Below are 17,714 nucleotides of genomic sequence, written 5' to 3'. Positions count from 1 at the left end.
ACATCACTGCATCACCCAATACTGAATGGATGAGGTGGGGACCTTTCAGAAGACTGACCCAGAACCATACTCCCACCCCCTTCTTCCCATAAACTTCCTGCTCTCTGCAGTACATTAACTAGTATTATCTGTGTAATAGCGGTGCTTGGGGACTCGAGGGCTCCATGGGGCTAGGCACAGTACAAAGACATACGGTCCCTACTTCAAAGCAAGCTTCCAATTTAACTACAGACAAAGGGCAGGAGAGGAAACGGGGACAGAGAAGTGCAGTGACTTGCAGAGCCATGCTTCAAAAAGAGATTTCCTGAATCCTAGCTCAGCACCTGTCCACTGGACCCCGGTGCCTCTCAAGAGAAGCAATTCCATGGGAGCAGCTGGGCAGATCTCACCCCTAATCTCCACCACCAGGTGTTACTCACTTTTACAGACTCCGCTTTCTGCATAGGATCCCATGGGACAGTCAGGAACACAGTGATCCCCCAGCAGCAAGTGACGGGCGTTCTGGCACTTCAAGCAGATGCTGCCTGTGTCGTGGAGATCAGCCACACACTGGTGGCACAAAGGATGACAATCTAAAGAGAAAAGAAATAGCGGGTACCAACAAAGGAGGCTTCTGACTGTCATCTTGCAAAACAGCCCTGCTCAGAGACGACGACACTGAGAGAGCACAAGGAATATATTTCAGAAAAGTAACATTAAGAGCACTTTGCATGCACAACTCTCATTTGGAGCAAAAGGGATATGGGATCAGCTTTGCAAGAGGCATTATCAGCAAATATTAGGCCCAGTGGACTGCTCCTCCTCCCCCATTTTACTCTGTGTTATTTTCAGGTACTGTGGTGTTACAGCTTTTTACTTAGCATCAGACAGCGTGCACACTGCTTGAACGTGCCTTTTGCTGAATTCAAGTGTCCTCCCCACTTCCCCCCTCATGGGCAAAGATGGTTCAAAGCTCTCTCCTAAAAAGACCCTGGCACTTTTTTTTTTTTCCTAAAAAGGATGCTGCTGGCTGTACAGATTCTATGCTCCCAAAAGAGCATGATCGGAGCAAGTGGCTCAATTTTCTCCTGTGGTTCACATTGCCCAGGCTTTCCCACCCGGCACTCCCAAAAGACCACTGCCTTCCCAGCAGCCTAGCGAAGAGCGCCATTCACAGTAGGATTAGCCAGCCTTACAAACCTCTTTTTCAGCAGCACTCCAATTAATGGCTCCTGACCTTCCCCTGAACCTTCAGAGTTTCAAAAGGTTTTACAACAAACCTTTTGTACGTACATAAGGTCAATGCAAGGTATCCTGGAAGCCAAATTAATCCTCATTACAGTAATTCAGAAAATTATCAGAGAAATAATGCCCACCTTGAAAGAAATGTAATAATGAGATTTCTACTGAGAACTAACCTTTCTGTCCTTTGTCTCTCCTGAACCTTTCGTTGAGAATTGCAGTGTTTTGATTCTAAAGAACAAGGCTGGGACTTTCAAAGGAGCCTAAGAGAGTTAGGCACCTATTTCCATTGGGATGGGGTGCCCAACTCCCTTAGGCTCCTTTGAAAATCTCAATCGGAATTCCTTCCCCTGGTTACACATGCACAAGTCTCCCTGTGAGCAATGTTGATGTGCAGATTAGGGCAAAATTTGACCCAGGGAGTATACAGTATTTCTGATCATTCAGGTAACTGCATACTTCATCCCCTAACCCACTACACATTTCATTCCCTGAGACTCTGGCATAAGGTACTAGTATTTTGTGTCATGAACTTTTTAAGCAGTGTGGTGCATGCACTTAGAGTCATCATTATTTATTTAATTAATTGTGCCTAAAGAGTGCTGAGCACTCCTATGGTGATGGCCGGCAGCGTAAAACCCTAGGAAAGGCAATAAAAACCCTAAGTGTACTAGGCACTTTACAGAACATAGAAGACACGGTCCCAGCCCCAAGGACGCAATCTTACAGATAGGGACCTAACAGCCAAAGGGAAAAGAGAACAAATGTTATGGTTAAGATCATGACATTGCTTTTTCTATACATTTCTTGATAGTAAAGACCAAGTAATGCTTGTAGTGTTCCATGATTCACAGTAGAAAACCTCATCCATCTTGCGTACACAGCATGCAAGGGTTAGCGTATTGCGTGCTTCAGAATCCTGTGTGTGAAAAGAACTAATAAAATATCCCCTAAAGTTTCACACTATACTGTGCGTAATGCCATGTATTTGTAGTATGCTCTGATCCTGCAATGAACTCGAGAGTGGACAGACCCTGCACCCCCATAGATTCCCCCGGAAGTCAAAGGTGGTTGGCATGGTCCCAGATGTCTTATCCTGCAGTGTTTATGGCAGGATGAGGGACTAAGGTACCGTACATATGTTTATATATGTTGGTGTGTGGTACGTAATTTATGTGGGATAGTTTTTTTCTTAAGAAGCAAGATCATGAGCATCTATGTGCACCCTCCTTAAGCAATAAAATTAGCACTAGGGTTTCACAAATTTCTCATGCTCCCCCTATTCACCTAGTAATTCATTTACTCACCCTACCACCAAAACAAAATTAGTGTCCTATTGCCTCCAAGTGTCTGTATTGGATGGTGATAATTGTTGGCTAGGTGCAACAAATGAACAAATACAGTACACCAGGCACTGAAATACTATAGCGATGAGCATGCAATAAGTGAAGTTGCAGAACTATTAACTATGGTTTGTAACCTGTCCTTTAAATCGGCTTCTGTACCCAATGACTAGAAGATAGTTAATGTAACGCCAATATTTAAAAAGGGCTCTAGAGGTGATCCCGGAAATTACAGACCGGTAAGTCTAACATCAGTACCGGTCAAATTAGTTGAAACAATAGTAAAGCATAAAATTGTCAGACACATAGAAGAACATAAATTGTTGGGCAAAAGTCAACATGGTTTCTGTAAAGGGAAATAGTGTCTCACTAATCTTTTGGAGTTCTTGAAGGGGTCAACAAACATGTGGAGGGGGGGATCCAGTGGACATAGTATACTTGGATTTCCAGAAAGCCTTTGACAAGGTCCCTCACCAAAGGCTCTTACGTAAATTAACTTGTCACGGGATAAAAGGGAAGGTCCTTTCATGGATTGAGAACTGGTTAAAAGACAGGGAACAAAGGGAAGGAATAAATGGTAAATTCTCAGAATGGAGAGGGGTAACTAGTGGTGTTCCCCAAGGGTCAGTCCTAGGACCAATCCTATTCAACTTATTCATAAATGATCTGGAGAAAGAGGTAAAAAAGTGAGGTGGCAAAGTTTGCAGATGATACTAAACTGCTCAAGAGAGTTAAGACCAAAGCAGACTGTGAAGAACTTCAAAAAGATCTCACAAAACTAAGGGTTGGGCAACAAAATGGCAAATGAAATGAAAATAACCCCAACTATACATACAATATGATGGGGGCTAATTTAGCTACAACAAATCAGGAAAAAGATCTTGGAGTCATCGTGGATAGTTCTCTGGAGACGTCCACGCAGTGTGCAGAGACAATCAAAAAAGGAAAGAGGATGTTAGGAATCATTTAAAAGGGGATAGCAAAGAAGACGGAGAATATATTATTGCCCTTGTATAAATCAATGGTATGCTCACATCTTGAATACTGCATACAGATGTGGTCTCCTCACCTCAAAAAAGATATACTGGCACTAGAAAGGTTCAGAGAAGGGAAACTAAAATGATTACGGGTTTGGAGAGGGTCCCATATGAGAAGAGATTAAAGAGGCTAGGACTCTTCAGCTTGGAAAAGAGGAGACTAAGGGGGGATATGATAGAGGTATATAAAATCATGAGTGATGTGGAAAAAGTGAATAAGGAAAAGTTATTTACTTATTCCCATAATACAAGAACTAGGGGCCACCAAATGAAATTAATGGGAAGAAGGTTTAAAACAAATAAAAAAGTTCTTCACACAGCACACAGCCAGCCTGTGGAACTCCTTACCTGAGGAGGTTGTGAAGGCTAAGACTATACAGCGTTTTAAAAAGAACTGGATAAATTCATGGAGGTTAAGTCCATTAATGGCTATTAGCCAGGATGGGTACGGAATGGTGTCCCTAGCCTCTGTTTGTCAGAGGGTGGGGGTGGATGGCAGGAGGGAGATCATTTGATCATTACCTGTTAGGTTCACTCCTTCTGCGGCACCTGGCATTGGCCACTTTCGGTAGACAGGATACTGGGCTGGATGGACCTTTGGTCTGACCCAGTACGGCCGTTCTTATGATACATGCAGACTAACACAGAGAGAAAAGTACCTGCTGAATGCAATTAACCAGACTCATCTAAATAATTTTTTGTTCTCATGCTGGAAAAGTTCAAGGACATTTAGAAGGTATAAGTGCCTATAGAGCTGCGTGCTAGCACATTTTTCTCCTCTTTATAGCCTGGTTGTGTTTGTTTCTATGTGTTAAAACAATTCCTTTAATTCGGCTGTTGCTTCCTGAGAAATCAGTCCTATATCCACCCCCAATACTTTGAACATGTGGAGCTCAAAGAACACTTTCCCCCCAGAAAGACAATGGCTTGTGGTGAATTTGAAGGACTGTGGGGAACAAGAGGCAGAGAAAAGGAAGAACAAAGGTACTTTGTATTGTAAAAGGTTATACAGATTTTTCACAGCAGACTCCCTTTGGCTAAGAAGGAAAAGGAGCAGAGTATTCTCCTTATAGTTCTGAATGGCCCCCCCGCTATCACTCCCACACCAATATTTGTCTTTTTACTTCTGCTTGACCCTTTTACACCACTTCTCCCCAGTCCCTATCTAGGATGTGACTTCAGCTCCAGGAGTGATACTGGCTGGCATTTTCAAGAAGTCATGCATTCAACTCTCATTGAAAATCAATGTGAGTTAGGTACGTTACTCTGTGAGGCCTCTTTCAGAATCCCAGACAGAGTCTTCAGAGTATGATGGTGTCACCTTGATGATAGACCCAGTGTCCTTTCGTTCATTCTCCTCCTCACGTTCACAGAGCTACTTTCACAATAGGCAATGACTTAACTAACCTTGCTTCTCATCAGGCTCTAGGGTTCCTCTTTCTCCACCTGGTCCTGCACCAAAATCTTACTGGGAGGGAGCAGGATAAAACAGCTGCAACAAGATTTCACTCCAGCGCACTATCAAGCCACCATCATGCACATGTCTTTCACTAGAAATGTAAAGAAAACCCCCCCAAACTTGGAAAGTGATCTGCTGCTGACCTACCTAAAATCACAGAGGCGACCGCTTACCTTGTGAAACACACAGAACAGGGACTCATCATGAAGCCAAAACTCAAAGAACTCAGAGCCATCCATGCTCTCGACTCTTCCATTAGCTAAGCTAGCAAATGCTTGTGTTGAGTTGTTTAGCTATACCTAGCTTTTAAGGGCTCCTGGGGATATATTTTCCCTATCATATGCTCACCCATATTTTACTCATTAGGATAACACAGAATATGGGGATAAGAATAGGGCATTATATTAAATCAATAATCTAATACCATGTAATTCACAGGCATGTCATCATGCAAACTTCCCACAGCAACTTACAATGAATCCAAAGAGAAAAGTCAATAGAGTTTAGTCAGAAGGTCATCTAAAAACAAAAAAACTTTTTACCTTACTCTTGAATATGCTGAAGGGGGCATTCGCCATAAACAAACACACTCAGCTCCTTATAAAGTTAATGGGATCTTGGCAGTCTCATAGAGAAATGCTTATATTGCCACAAAGAGCAGGAGTGTCTCTGAACACACCGAGGAGAGGAATTCCAGAGGAATGGTGCATGAGACAATATAGCCCAGACCAAAGCAGGGAGGTGGTTCTTGCTTTTCTTCCCCTAGATGCTCAGCTGGTATAAACTGGCATCCCAATTTACACTAGCCGAGAACTAGTACCCTTATGTCCACATCCAGCCTGAGGATCCGGTCGGGGGGCTGACCAACTGTATGTGTGGATCTGGAGAATACCTGTGAGAATGCCAAGATGGTAACTTTAAAAGACGGTTACTCACCTTTGTAACTGTTGTTCTTCGAGATGTGTTGCTCATATCCATTCCAATTAGGTGTGTGAGCACCAAGTGCACGTCCGTCGGAAGATTTTTACCCTAGCAACACTCGGCGGGTCGGCTAGGCGCCCCCTGGTGCAGTGCCGCTATGGCACCGAATATATACCCCTGCCGACCTGTCCGCTCCTCAGTTCCTTCTTGCCGGCTACTCCGACAGTGGGGAAAGAGGGCAGGTTTTGGAATGAATATGAGCAACATATCTCGAAGAACAACAGTTACAAAGGTGAGTAACCATCTTTTCTTCTTCGAGTGCTTGCTCATATCCATTCCGATTAGGTGAATCCCAAGTCTTACCTAGGCAGTGGGGTCGGAGTGAGATACTGCAGCATGTAGAACCGCAGAGCCGAAGGCTGCGTCCTCTCTGGATTGTTGCACCAGGGCATAACGAGAAGTGAAGGTATGTACTGAAGACCACGTAGCTGCTCGACATATCTCCTGGATGGGTATTCGAGCTAGGAAGGCGGCCGATGAGGCCTGAGCCCGGTAGAATGAGTGGTAATATGTCCCGGAGAGACATGAGCTAGATCATAGCAAGTACGGATGCACGCCGTTACCCATGACGAAATTCTCTGAGAAGAGACGGGTAGGCCTTTCATCCGATATGCCACTGCCACAAAAAGTTGGGGCGTTTTGCGGAAGGGTCTCGTTCGGTCAATGTAGAAGGCGAGCACCCTACGGACGTCGAGGGAATGCAACTGCTGTTCTCTACGAGATGTATGCGGTTTTGGAAAGAAGACCGGGAGGAATATGTCCTGGTTGAGATGGAAGGCCGAGACTACTTTAGGGAGGAATGCTGGATGTGGACGTAACTGCACCTTCTCTTTGTGGAACATCGTGTATGGTGGGTCCACCATCAGAGCCCAAAGCTCAGAGATTCTCCTAGCCGATGTGATGGCCACAAGGAAGGCTGTTTTCCATGACAAATACAGGAGTGAGCAGGTCGCCAATGGCTCGAATGGAGGAGTCGTAAGTCTCGTCAGGACCAAGTTGAGGTCCCAGGAAGGGGCGGGGCGTCGTACTAGGGCGTATAGATGCTCCAAACCTTTGAGGAACCTCGAGATCATAGGGTGGGAGAAGACGGAGTAAGCACCTTCTCCGGGGTGGAAAGTAAAAATAGCTGCCAAGTGCACTCGCAATGATGAGATAGCGAGGCCTTGCTGTTTAAGATACCAGAGGTAGTCCAATATAGTGGGAATGGGAACCTCTGTGGGTGTTACATTTAGTGTTTGACACCAGCAAGAAAATCGCTTCCACTTGGCCAAGTACGTAGACCAGGTGGAAGGTTTCCTGCTGCCCAGGAGTACTTCTTGCACTGGGGCAGAGCAATGTAACTCCAACTGGGTTAACCATGCAGGAGCCACGCTGTGAGATGGAGGGATTGCAGGTCTGGGTGGTGAAGCCTGCCGTGGTCCTGCGTTATAAGATCCTGATGTGGGGGCAGAGGGATCGGGCTGGCTATCGAGTGGTCCAGCAACGCGGTGTACCAGTGCTGTCAGGGCCATGCAGGGGCGATCAGGATCAGGCGAGCCCTGTCCCTGCAGAGCTTTCAGAGAACCCTGTGCACCAGAGGGAAGGGTGGAAAGGCATACAGCAGCTGGTTCTTCCATGAGATTAGGAAGGCGTCCGATATCGAGCCTGGGGCGAGACCTTGGAAGGAGCAGAACTTCTGGCACTTCCTGTTGTCGCGGGAAGCGAAGAGGTCTATGTGAGGAAAGCTCCACTTCTGGAAGATGGAATGCAGAACATCCAGGTGAAGCGACCACTCGTGAGACTGAAAAGATCTGCTGAGATGGTCTGCCAGGGTGTTCCAGACTCCCAGGAGAAACGATGCTACAAGGTCTATCGAGTGGGCTATGCAAAATTCCCACACTTGGATGGCCTCCTGACAAAGGGGGGAGGATCGAGTCCCTCCCTGCTTGTTTATGTAGTGCATGGCCGTTGTGTTGTCGGTAAGCACTGAAACACAACGACCTTGCAGATGTTGTAGGAATGTCTGGCACGCCAGGCGGACTGCTCTCAGCTCCCGGACGTTTATGTGCAACGCTAGCTCTTGAGATGACCAGGGGCCTTGCGTGCGACGATGGTCTACATGAGCCCCCCAGCCAAGAGACGACGCGTCCGTCGTTAGGGACATCGAGGGCTGCCTCGGATGGAATGGCAGGCCTGCACAAACCAGGTAGGGTGTTAGCCACTAGTTGAGGGAGTCTAAGATGCTCTGAGAAATGGTGACCACCATGTCTATAGTATCTCTGCCTGGATGGTACACTGAGGTGAGGCAGGTTTGAAGGGGACGCATGCGCAGTTTTGTGTGCTTGGTTACAAAGGTACATGCGGCCATGTGTCCGAGGAGGCTCAGACAGGTGCGAGCCGAGGTCATCGGAAAGGTCTGGAGGATTTTTATAACAGAGACTAGTGCCTGAAACTGGGGCGGAGGCAGGCAGGCTTTTGCGAGTTTGGAATCTAGAATGGCCCCAATGAATTCTATTCTTTGAGTGGGCACGAGAGTAGACTTCTCTAGACTGATCACCAGGCCCAGTCTCTCGAATAGGTCCGTGATGATGGCTATGTGCTGGGTGACCTGGGCCTCAGAGGTCCCTTGAATAAGCCATTCGTTTAGGTAAGGAAACACATGTATTTGCCGACGACAGAGGAAGGCGGCCACTACCGCCATGCACTTTGTAAAGACGCGAGGGGCCGTAGAGAGGCCAAACGGAAGGACCGCAAATTGGAAATGTTGGTGGTGCACCGTAAACCATAGGTACCGTCTGTGCGGGGGGTAAATAGCGATATGGAAATATGCGTCCTTCATGTCGAGAGCAGCGTACCAGTCTCCGGGATCCAAGGAAGGGATAATGATCCCCAGGGATACCATGCGGAACTTCAACTTCTTTAAAAACATGTTGAGTCCTCGCAGGTCCAGGATGAGTCGAAGACCTCCTTTGGCTTTGGGAATTAGAAAATACTGGGAGTAAAATCCCCTGCCTCTTAATTCCTCCGGTACCTCCTCTATAGCTCCGATCGAGAGGAGCGTGTGAACCTCTTGCCAGAGGAATTGCTCGTGAGAGGGGTCCCTGAAGAGGGACGGGGCGAAATAAATTGGAGGTGGTATCCAAATTCCACCGTGTGTAGGACCCAACGATCTAAGGTTAATTGGGACCACGCAGGGAGGAAGGAGGAAAGGCGGTTGGAAAACTGAAGGGGATCCTGGGGAAGGACTGCTGCTCTGCTCTCGGGTGCACCTTCAAAAGTTCGCTTTCGGACCCGTCGCTGGTTTGGTGGGACCGGTATTGTGTCCGCCTTGGGACCCAGATTGTCGTCTGCAGTTCCCGCGACCGCGCCTTCTGCCAAAGTCTTGTCGCGGTCTGGGCAGGAGGTAAGGGCGCTGAGGTTGGCTACAGAAGGACCTCCGTTGGGTTTGTGGGATGTGCATCCCAAGGGAACGCATGATCACCCAATTGTCCTTAAGACTCTGTAGCCTAGGGTCCATTTTCTGGGAGAAAAGGCCCTGGCCTTCAAACGGCAGGTCCTGGATGGTGTGTTGCAGTTCAGGAGGTAGACCTGACACTTGCAGCCACAAGATCCTCCTCATCGTAATTCCCGAGGCTACGGTTCTGGCTGCCAAATCCGCAGCGTCGAGGGAGGCCTGCGGGGATGTCCGCGCCACTTTCTTTCCTTCCTCCAGAAGGGCTTGGAATTCCTGGCGGGAGTCAGGTGGGACCAGCTCAGTGAACTTACCCACCGACTGCCAGGTGTTATAATTATATCTACTGAGCAGGGCCTGTTGGTTCGCCACCCTGAGTTGGAGGCCCCCTGCAGAGTAGACTTTACGTTCCAACAGGTCCATCCATCTAGCCTCCCGCGATTTTGGGGCAGGGGCTTGCTGGCCTTGGCGCTCTCGCTCATTTACGGATTGAACCACCAGGGAGCATGGAGGAGGATGGGTATATAGGTATTCGTACCCTTTGGAGGGTACCATATACTTTCTTTCCACCCCTCTGGCCGTAGGAGGGATAGACGCCGGGGATTGCCAGATTGTGTCTGCTTTAGCTTGGATGGAGCATATAAATGGCAAAGTTACGCGGGTTGGGGCATCCGCCGACAGTATGTCTATCACCGGGTCTTCAACCTCCGGGACCTCCTCCACCTGGAAATAGATATTTAAGGCGACTCACCTCAAAAGGTCCTGGTGAGCTTGGAGGTTCATAGGGGGCGGGCCCGAGGAGGATGTACCGGCCACTGCCTCGTTGGGTGAAGAGGAAGACGACAGACCCAGTACCAGTGGTTCCTGCATGGACTCTTGTTCCAGAGGTACGTCAGGGTCCGGGAGGACCTGAGGGCCCAGTGCCTGAGGAGAGTGATCTGTACCCGCTGGAGGGGAGCGGCTAACAGTGGCCTCTGGTGCGCGATGTTCCGAAGGGGCAGAACGTGATGGTACCGCGGGTTCGCCTTGGGCCTGGTGATATGCCCAAGGTGTCCAAAAGGACCACTGATGAGGAGCTTGCTCTGGACCTTGAGCCTCATGGAGAACCCGGCTGTGTGGCTCTGAATCGGGATAGGCGGCACTATCAGCGTGCGATGATTCAGACACGTGCCGCGATGGCCATGGCGGAGTGGAGACCGTTTGAGGATAAGCCCTGTCTCTAGGGTACCGTATGTCGTGCTGCACCAGAGAGCGGTACCGGGATCCGTACCGGTACCAGGAGCGTGATCGGGACCTGCCACCGGCGCGGTGCCGGGAGGTTGACCAGGATCTTGACACTCTATGATGAGAGCGGCTGCGGTGCGAACGGTGCCGGGAGCTGGACCAGTGCCTGGAGTATCAGTCCGGTGAGCGGGACCTCGAGTGGTGCCGCAAGTGCGACTGGTACCGAGGAGGAGATCGGTACCGGGACTGCAAGCGGCGCCTGGATCTGGAGCGATGACGAGATCGAGAAGGTTAGCAGGACCTCGATCTTGAGTGCTGTCTGCCTGAGGTGCCGATGGAAGGCGGTCTTACCATGGCAGGCTTGCCTGTCGATTGAATAACCCGCACCGGCGGTGCCAGGGGTTGAGGCAGGGCGGGCTCCATTAATGCAATAAGTTCCCTGGCCGTAGCAAATGTCTCTGGTGTAGTGGGAACGAGAAGCTCTACCGAGGCATGTGCCGGGGAGCTGTCATGCACCGGACTCGACGGCTCTTGCACAGCCGGAATCAATGGTGCAGAGATTGTCGGTGCCGCGGCAGTTAGTGGTGCCGGGCGGCTCGACTTAGATTGCTGCTCAGACTGCGGTGCAGATAGTGGGGCCACAGGAGCTTTAAGCTTCTTGGCACGCAGGGACAGGGTGCAGTGCCAGGCCAGTTTCTGGGCCAGTGACGGCTGGTGCCGAGCTGTCTTCACGGTGCCAGCGCTCTCTGGTGCCAATGAGGCACTTCTCCCCGGCGCAGACTGTCTGGCAGCCGGTGCCGAAGGTGGAGGAGTGAGGGCTGCCTCCATTAGGAGCTGCTTAAGACGAAAGTCCAGCTCCTTTTTCATTCGCGGCTTGAACGATTTGCAGATCCGGCACTTGTCTGCAAGGTGGGATTCCCCCAAGCACTTGAGGCAGGAGTCACGGGGGTCTCCCGTGGGCATCAGCCGGTGGCAGGCCGAGCACGGTTTGAAACCCGGTGAGCCAGGCATGGGCCTGCGCACCGGGAGAGGGAAAGGGCTAATCCCTGACCCTCTGAACTATATACACTAACTACGTTTACAAAAATCTATTAACTAGAACTACAGAGAATAAACTATATACACAATAAGTATTAGAACGAGTGAAAAGCTAGGGAGGTGGAGATCAGATAAGCTGCGCTCCACTGTTCCAACGACCGATACGGGCAGTAAGAAGGAACTGAGGAGCGGACGGGTCGGCAGGGGGTATATATTCGGTGCCACAGCGGCGACAAGCCAGGGAGTGCCCAGCCGACCCACCGAGTGTGGCTAGGGTAAAAATCTTCCGACGGACGTGCATGCGGCGCACACACACCTAATTGGAATGGATATGAGCAAGCACTCGAAGAAGAACTAGGAGGTTTGGGGTTATTGTATCAGAGGTGTCATCCCTGTGGAAACTGAGGTGATCAAGATCAGGAGCTGTCTTGAATTCCATCACCAAGTTAGTCATCTTCTCTATCAATTCTTCTCGGAAGCCTTTGACTGCTGGAGGTTTATAGGTTAGCAAAGTGCAGAGGTGAACCTGGTCTCCGAATTCTCAGGCTCTTCCACCACATGAGACCTCAGGTTTTCCTGTGATTTTCTCATGGGTCTTCAGTTAAGTACTTGAGAATACTCTTGAAGAAATCTGAAGAAACCCTGAGGAGTTTCCTTCCCACAAGTAAAGAAGGTGGGATTTCACCAGAAGGACAGAAATTTTAGTGAAGGTGAAACTTTCCAAGGTTTCTGAAGCCAAACAAAAACTTTTACTAGTCGTTGGAAAATGCCAAGTAATCTTTGTCAAATTTTGGAAAAATAAAAACACCTAAAACTGGATTGGAAACAGTTAAAAATCCAAACATACACCTGAAAATGATTCCTAACTCTTATATGGTGGTTTCTACCCATTGATCTCAAAGCTCCTCATAAAGGAAATCAGGATCATTATCCCCATTTTACAGACAGAGAAACTGACTTGTACATTCCTCAGAAGCTTCTTTGCAGAGGCTTTGATACCTTGGACCACAGTTTGAACACCCACTTCTGCTTCAAAATATTTGAGCATTTTTTCCTCTTGTGATAAATGAAGTGCATTTTTGGGACAGTGTTAAGCATAACACTATTTTATTAATTATTAATTATTATTATTATTAACCAATACAACAATACAATTCACTAGAAGTTAATAGTTTCACTTGACAGTTGGCTTTCTCAATCTTTCATAAAATATTTCCCCGCCCATGGATATAAAAAGAATAAGACGAGGCTACAATGCACAGTGCACCCTTTAAGTCACTACAAAATTCTGCCTCCAGGGTCAGGGAGGGACTGGAATAACAAGAGATCATGATGGATGGCTAGATAATTGTAAAAACATTGTTTTTGAAGCAAAGCCAAAAAGCTTGCAGATATTAATGCAAATTATACATAATGTAAATGTAATGGTTTCTGATGTTCACTTTTATTGGATAGCTGCTCTCAAACTGATCATTAATAACCTGTAAAGGCAAACGTAGAGAGTAACATTTCAATCTGTGTTGAGTGAGGAGACTGACTGAGATGCAACAACAGCATAAACGCAGGGCACAGGGCCATCAGCATGTACAATTTGTTCTAAGATTAGACAGAACTTTGGAACAAGGAGCAACATCCCCTCTGGCCACATACATCTCCCTCAAAGACCCACCTACAGATGTTTTAAAAAGTCAGTCAATAGCAACGCTCTTTCTATAGCACCCTTCGTCACAGGATCTCAAAGCACTTTACCTACATTTGCGCCCTCCCCGCCGCTGCCACTGTGAAGCAGGGAAGCATTATCCCCACTATATAGACGCACAGAGAGATTAAGGGCATCATCTTGCGCCACTGAAGACATTGGCAGAACTACCATTGACTTCTGTGGTGCAGGGTCAGGGTCTAAGTGACTGTCCAGGATCCCACAGCAAGACTGAGGCAGAGCTGGGAACAGAACTGAGATCTCCTGCCCCTCTTTGCTGCACTGTAACTATTAAGCCTTCCCTCCTATTCCAGGGCTTGAGCCAAAGGCCACCGAAACTCTTTGACCTCCGTGGGTCTGAGGACCTTTGAAGTGTGGTTCTACTGAGAAGAGATTGTGTAAAAACAGTCCTGTGGGGGCCAGTGCTTCTTGCTTCAGCGATTTCCAGATCAAACTTGGCTTCGTGTAGAAGGAAAATGATGGTCCTTCCAACTGCCCGTGTTTCATATACAGCCTAAGCTCTGAAAACCAAGCAGGGTTCTTTCTGGCTCGTGCACTATTGCCAATAATAAAGCGTCTGCAGGCCAAAACCAAGCCACGCAGGGCCCACGGACATGAAAATAACAGCGTGCTCACCATCCTACAAGACTTGACCAAACTTATAGAGATGAAAGGGGGCAATTAAAGCATATACACAAGCCAGAGGCAAAGAAAACCATTCCCAAGACTAATCCTTACGTGATAAATGTTACTAATTCTTTCCAGTAAATATTACAGCTAGGAATGACAATGCAAGGGGGATCTGCTAGAGAGAACACAATGAAAAATAATGGAAAAATAAAGTGGAGGAAATAAAGGATTTCTCTGCATAGAGCTACAAAGCATAACACGCTAACGAGCTTTCTAAGGTGCTAATCCTACATCAGAATCAGCTGGAGTCTGTGGTAGCAGATCCATACGTAGGATTGGGGATCTAAATAAGTAATTAATGCTTCAAACTGGTTTCAAAAGAAAAAGAATTCAGCACCACAAAAGATACATTTTTACATACAATGAAGACCCAGGCCACATGCAAACACAACGGAACAGATTCACCATTGTGTTACACCAGTTCTACAGTGATGTAACCCCAATTAAATCAACACAGCCGTGAGTCAGGCCAGTGAGCTGGAGTAATAGTCTGTTACAACCAAGCACATTTTTTACATCCTCTGAAACTTTACAGAGAAATCATAGAAGTTATAGAAATGTAGAGCTGGAAAGGACCTAGAGAGGTCATCGAGTCCAGCCTGTTGTGCAGAGGAAGGACCAAATAAACATAGACCATCCTGACCTAGACCACCTGTTTGTCCAACCTGTTCGTAAAAACCTCTTACAATGGCGATTCCACAACCTCCCTTGGAAGGCTATTCCAGTACTGACGACCCTTACAGTTGGAAAGCTTTTTCTAATATCTAACCTAAATCTCCCTTGCTGCAGATTAAGCCCATTACTTCTTGTCCTACCTTCAGTGAATGAAGAGAACAATTGATTACCATCCTCTTCCTAACAGCCCTTATCATATCTGAAGACTTATCAAGTTCTCTCCCTCCCCTCACTCAGTTTTCTTTTCTCAAGACTAAACATGCCCAGTGTTCCTAACCTTTCCTCACAGGTCAGGTTTTCTAAAGCTTTTTTTCATTTTTGTTGCTCTCCTTTGGACTCTCTCCAGTTTGTCCACATCGTTCCTAAAGCATGGTACCCAGGATTGGACACAGTACTCCAGCTAAGGCCTCACCAGTGCCGGGTAGAGTGGAACAATTACCTCCCGTGTCTGACATACGACAGTCTCGTTAATACACCCCAGAACAATATTAGCCTTTTTCACAACTGCATCATATTGTTGACCATATTCAATTTGCAATCCATTGTAATTCCCAGATCCTTTTCAACAGTACTACCACCTAGCCAGTTATTCCCTGTTCTGTAATTGTGCATTTCATTTCTCCTTCTCAAGCGAAGTACTTTGCAGTTGTCTTTATTGAATTTCATATGGTTGATTTCAGACCAATTTTCCAATTTATCCAGGTCATTTTAAATTCTAATCCTGTCCTCCAAAGTGCTTGCAACTCCTCCCAGCTTGGTGTTATCCACAAACTTTTTCAGCATACTCTCCACCCCATTATCCAATGTAGCTTTTAACTCTTTGAAATGCTGAATTATTTTCATAGGTGTCATTCACTGTAATCATTCAGCTACAGGCTTTAGCTAAACAAAATCATGACTCATGTCTCCTTCTTTCTATAATTTGATAAGCAACCCAGCTTTGAGCGCATTCAGAGAACTGCAGAATACATTTTGGATATTTCTCCCTTCTTTAGCTATATTGCTCCTTCCTTTCCCATTTCTGCTGTGGGCAGGCAAAATAATAAATCTGCTTTAAAAAAAAAAAAAAAAAAAAGGAAGTCCTGGAAGTTGAAATCAAAGAAACGAGTCTTATATTGGGGAAAAAAAGTCTATGTTGGGGGTGGATGGGAGTGGGGAATCAGGGCTGTCATAAACAGATAGTTAAGGGTTAATGTCTCTTTTACCTGTAAAGGGTTAACAAACAGGGAACCAAACACCTGACCAGAGGACCAATCAGGAAACAAGATATTTTCAAATCTCAGTGGAGGGAAGCCTTTGTTTGTGTTTTTTGGGTTTTGCTTTGTTCTCTCTGGGTCCTGGAAGGGGCTAGATGTGCAACCAGGTTTCTTGCCAATCTCCCTGCTACAGTCTCTTATATATTCAGAATAGTGAGTACCTAGTAAGGAAAAGGCGGTTATAGTCTTTTAATTGTTTTCTGTATTTGCAAATGTGTAGTTTGCTGGAAGTATTTTAAATTGTATTTCTGCTGGAGGAGGCTTTTTCTCCAGTTTCTAGAAGCTGACAGACCCTGTAATATTCCATCTTGAATTTACAGTGATTTTCTTTATTCTTTTTTCTTGTATTAAGTTTTGCTTTTAAGACCTGTCTGATTTTTTCCCCTTGTTGAGGCTCAAGGGAATTGAGTCTGTACTTAACAGGGAGGGAGAAGGGTGGAATCCCTTTGTTTTAGATTCACGGAGTTTGAATCTGTATTGCCTCTGGGTGAGCGGAAAAGAGGAGGGGGGGGAAGGTAACATTCCTCTCTGTATGGTGATTCAAGGAGTTTGAATCACGGTGATCTCCTAGTGTACCCATGGCGAAAAGAGCTGGGAGGAAGAAAGAGGGGGAAGGGAAATGGTTTATTCCCCTTTGTTGTGAGACTCAAGGAATTTGGGTCTTGGGGTCCCCAGGGAAGGATTCTGGGGGACCAGAGTGTATCAGGCATTGGAATTCCTGATTGGTGGCAGCTTGTCAGATCTAAGCAGGTAATTAAGCTTAGAGGAATTCATGCTAGTACCCCAACTTTTGGACTCTAAGGTTCAAATTGGGGAAAGATACTATCACAAGGGCTAACGTGAGAATGATAGTCTGAATAGATTGACTTATTGTCTATTGCATTTTTTCCTCTTCCTTTCTTCAGATCATTTATCTTTGCTGGAACCTCTCAGTGCTGCCACAGGCCTCACAAGCTATATCTCTTCTTTGATACACTAAACTAAATAAATACATAGAAGCATTACAGCTCAGAAGTGACTGGAACTGTTCCCAGAATATGTTTATCCTCGTCTGCATGATGGATTAAATGAGATCTTTCTTTTTTAAACAGGTAAATGCAATTAAGGGCTGAAGTGCATGTATACAGTACCCACAGAGTGTAGCCCAGCTGTGCCAATATTCCTGTGAGGCCCAATAAGCTGTTTCTCAGAATTTTGGGATGGGTTCTTAATTCATCTTTCTGAAGTTCTATGCAGCTTTCCTGGCTGCTGGCCCACCACGCTGTTCCTGATTCCCCAGGGATACCACTCTCTGGTCATTATGACCACCTATGACTGCTTCTTTCTCTGGGGTGGAGCTTGTGACAGTGCCCTTTCTAGTAAGGAAACTGATTTCAGGGCAACAACCTCAGGGGGTGAACACAGCATGTCCAGTGTCTTCAGTGGCAGGCTGGTCCCTGTGAGGGGCCACAGACCCAAAGACAGCTGACTGGCAGGCCTGGCAGCCCCATTCCAGAGCTCCGCCTTGAACAGGAGGTGATCCAATGGTCTGACTGCCTAACTGCACTATCGATAAAATTGCACAAATTCCAGCTGCTTACAACCCTCTGAAGAGGATCAGCAATCACTGAACACAGCAGAGCTGAGGTCTGTATTATACTCTAGCAGCAGCTGTTAAGTAA

At 46.9% G+C, this 17,714-nt stretch overlaps 1 protein-coding gene across 1 annotated transcript in view; it reads right to left on the bottom strand.

Moving 5' to 3' along the window:
* Window positions 1-17,714, bottom strand: part of FRAS1 (Fraser extracellular matrix complex subunit 1) — a 319,392-nt gene that overhangs the window by 123,474 nt on the left and 178,204 nt on the right. The window contains exon 22 of the mRNA XM_050945248.1: window positions 420-572. Coding sequence (XP_050801205.1) covers window positions 420-572 — 153 coding nt within the window. The remainder of the gene's footprint in view (window positions 1-419; window positions 573-17,714) is intronic.

This window comes from Gopherus flavomarginatus, chromosome 3 (genome assembly GCF_025201925.1).
Source record: "Gopherus flavomarginatus isolate rGopFla2 chromosome 3, rGopFla2.mat.asm, whole genome shotgun sequence".
NCBI lineage: Eukaryota > Metazoa > Chordata > Testudines > Testudinidae > Gopherus > Gopherus flavomarginatus.
This window is presented reverse-complemented; position numbering and strand designations above follow the sequence as displayed.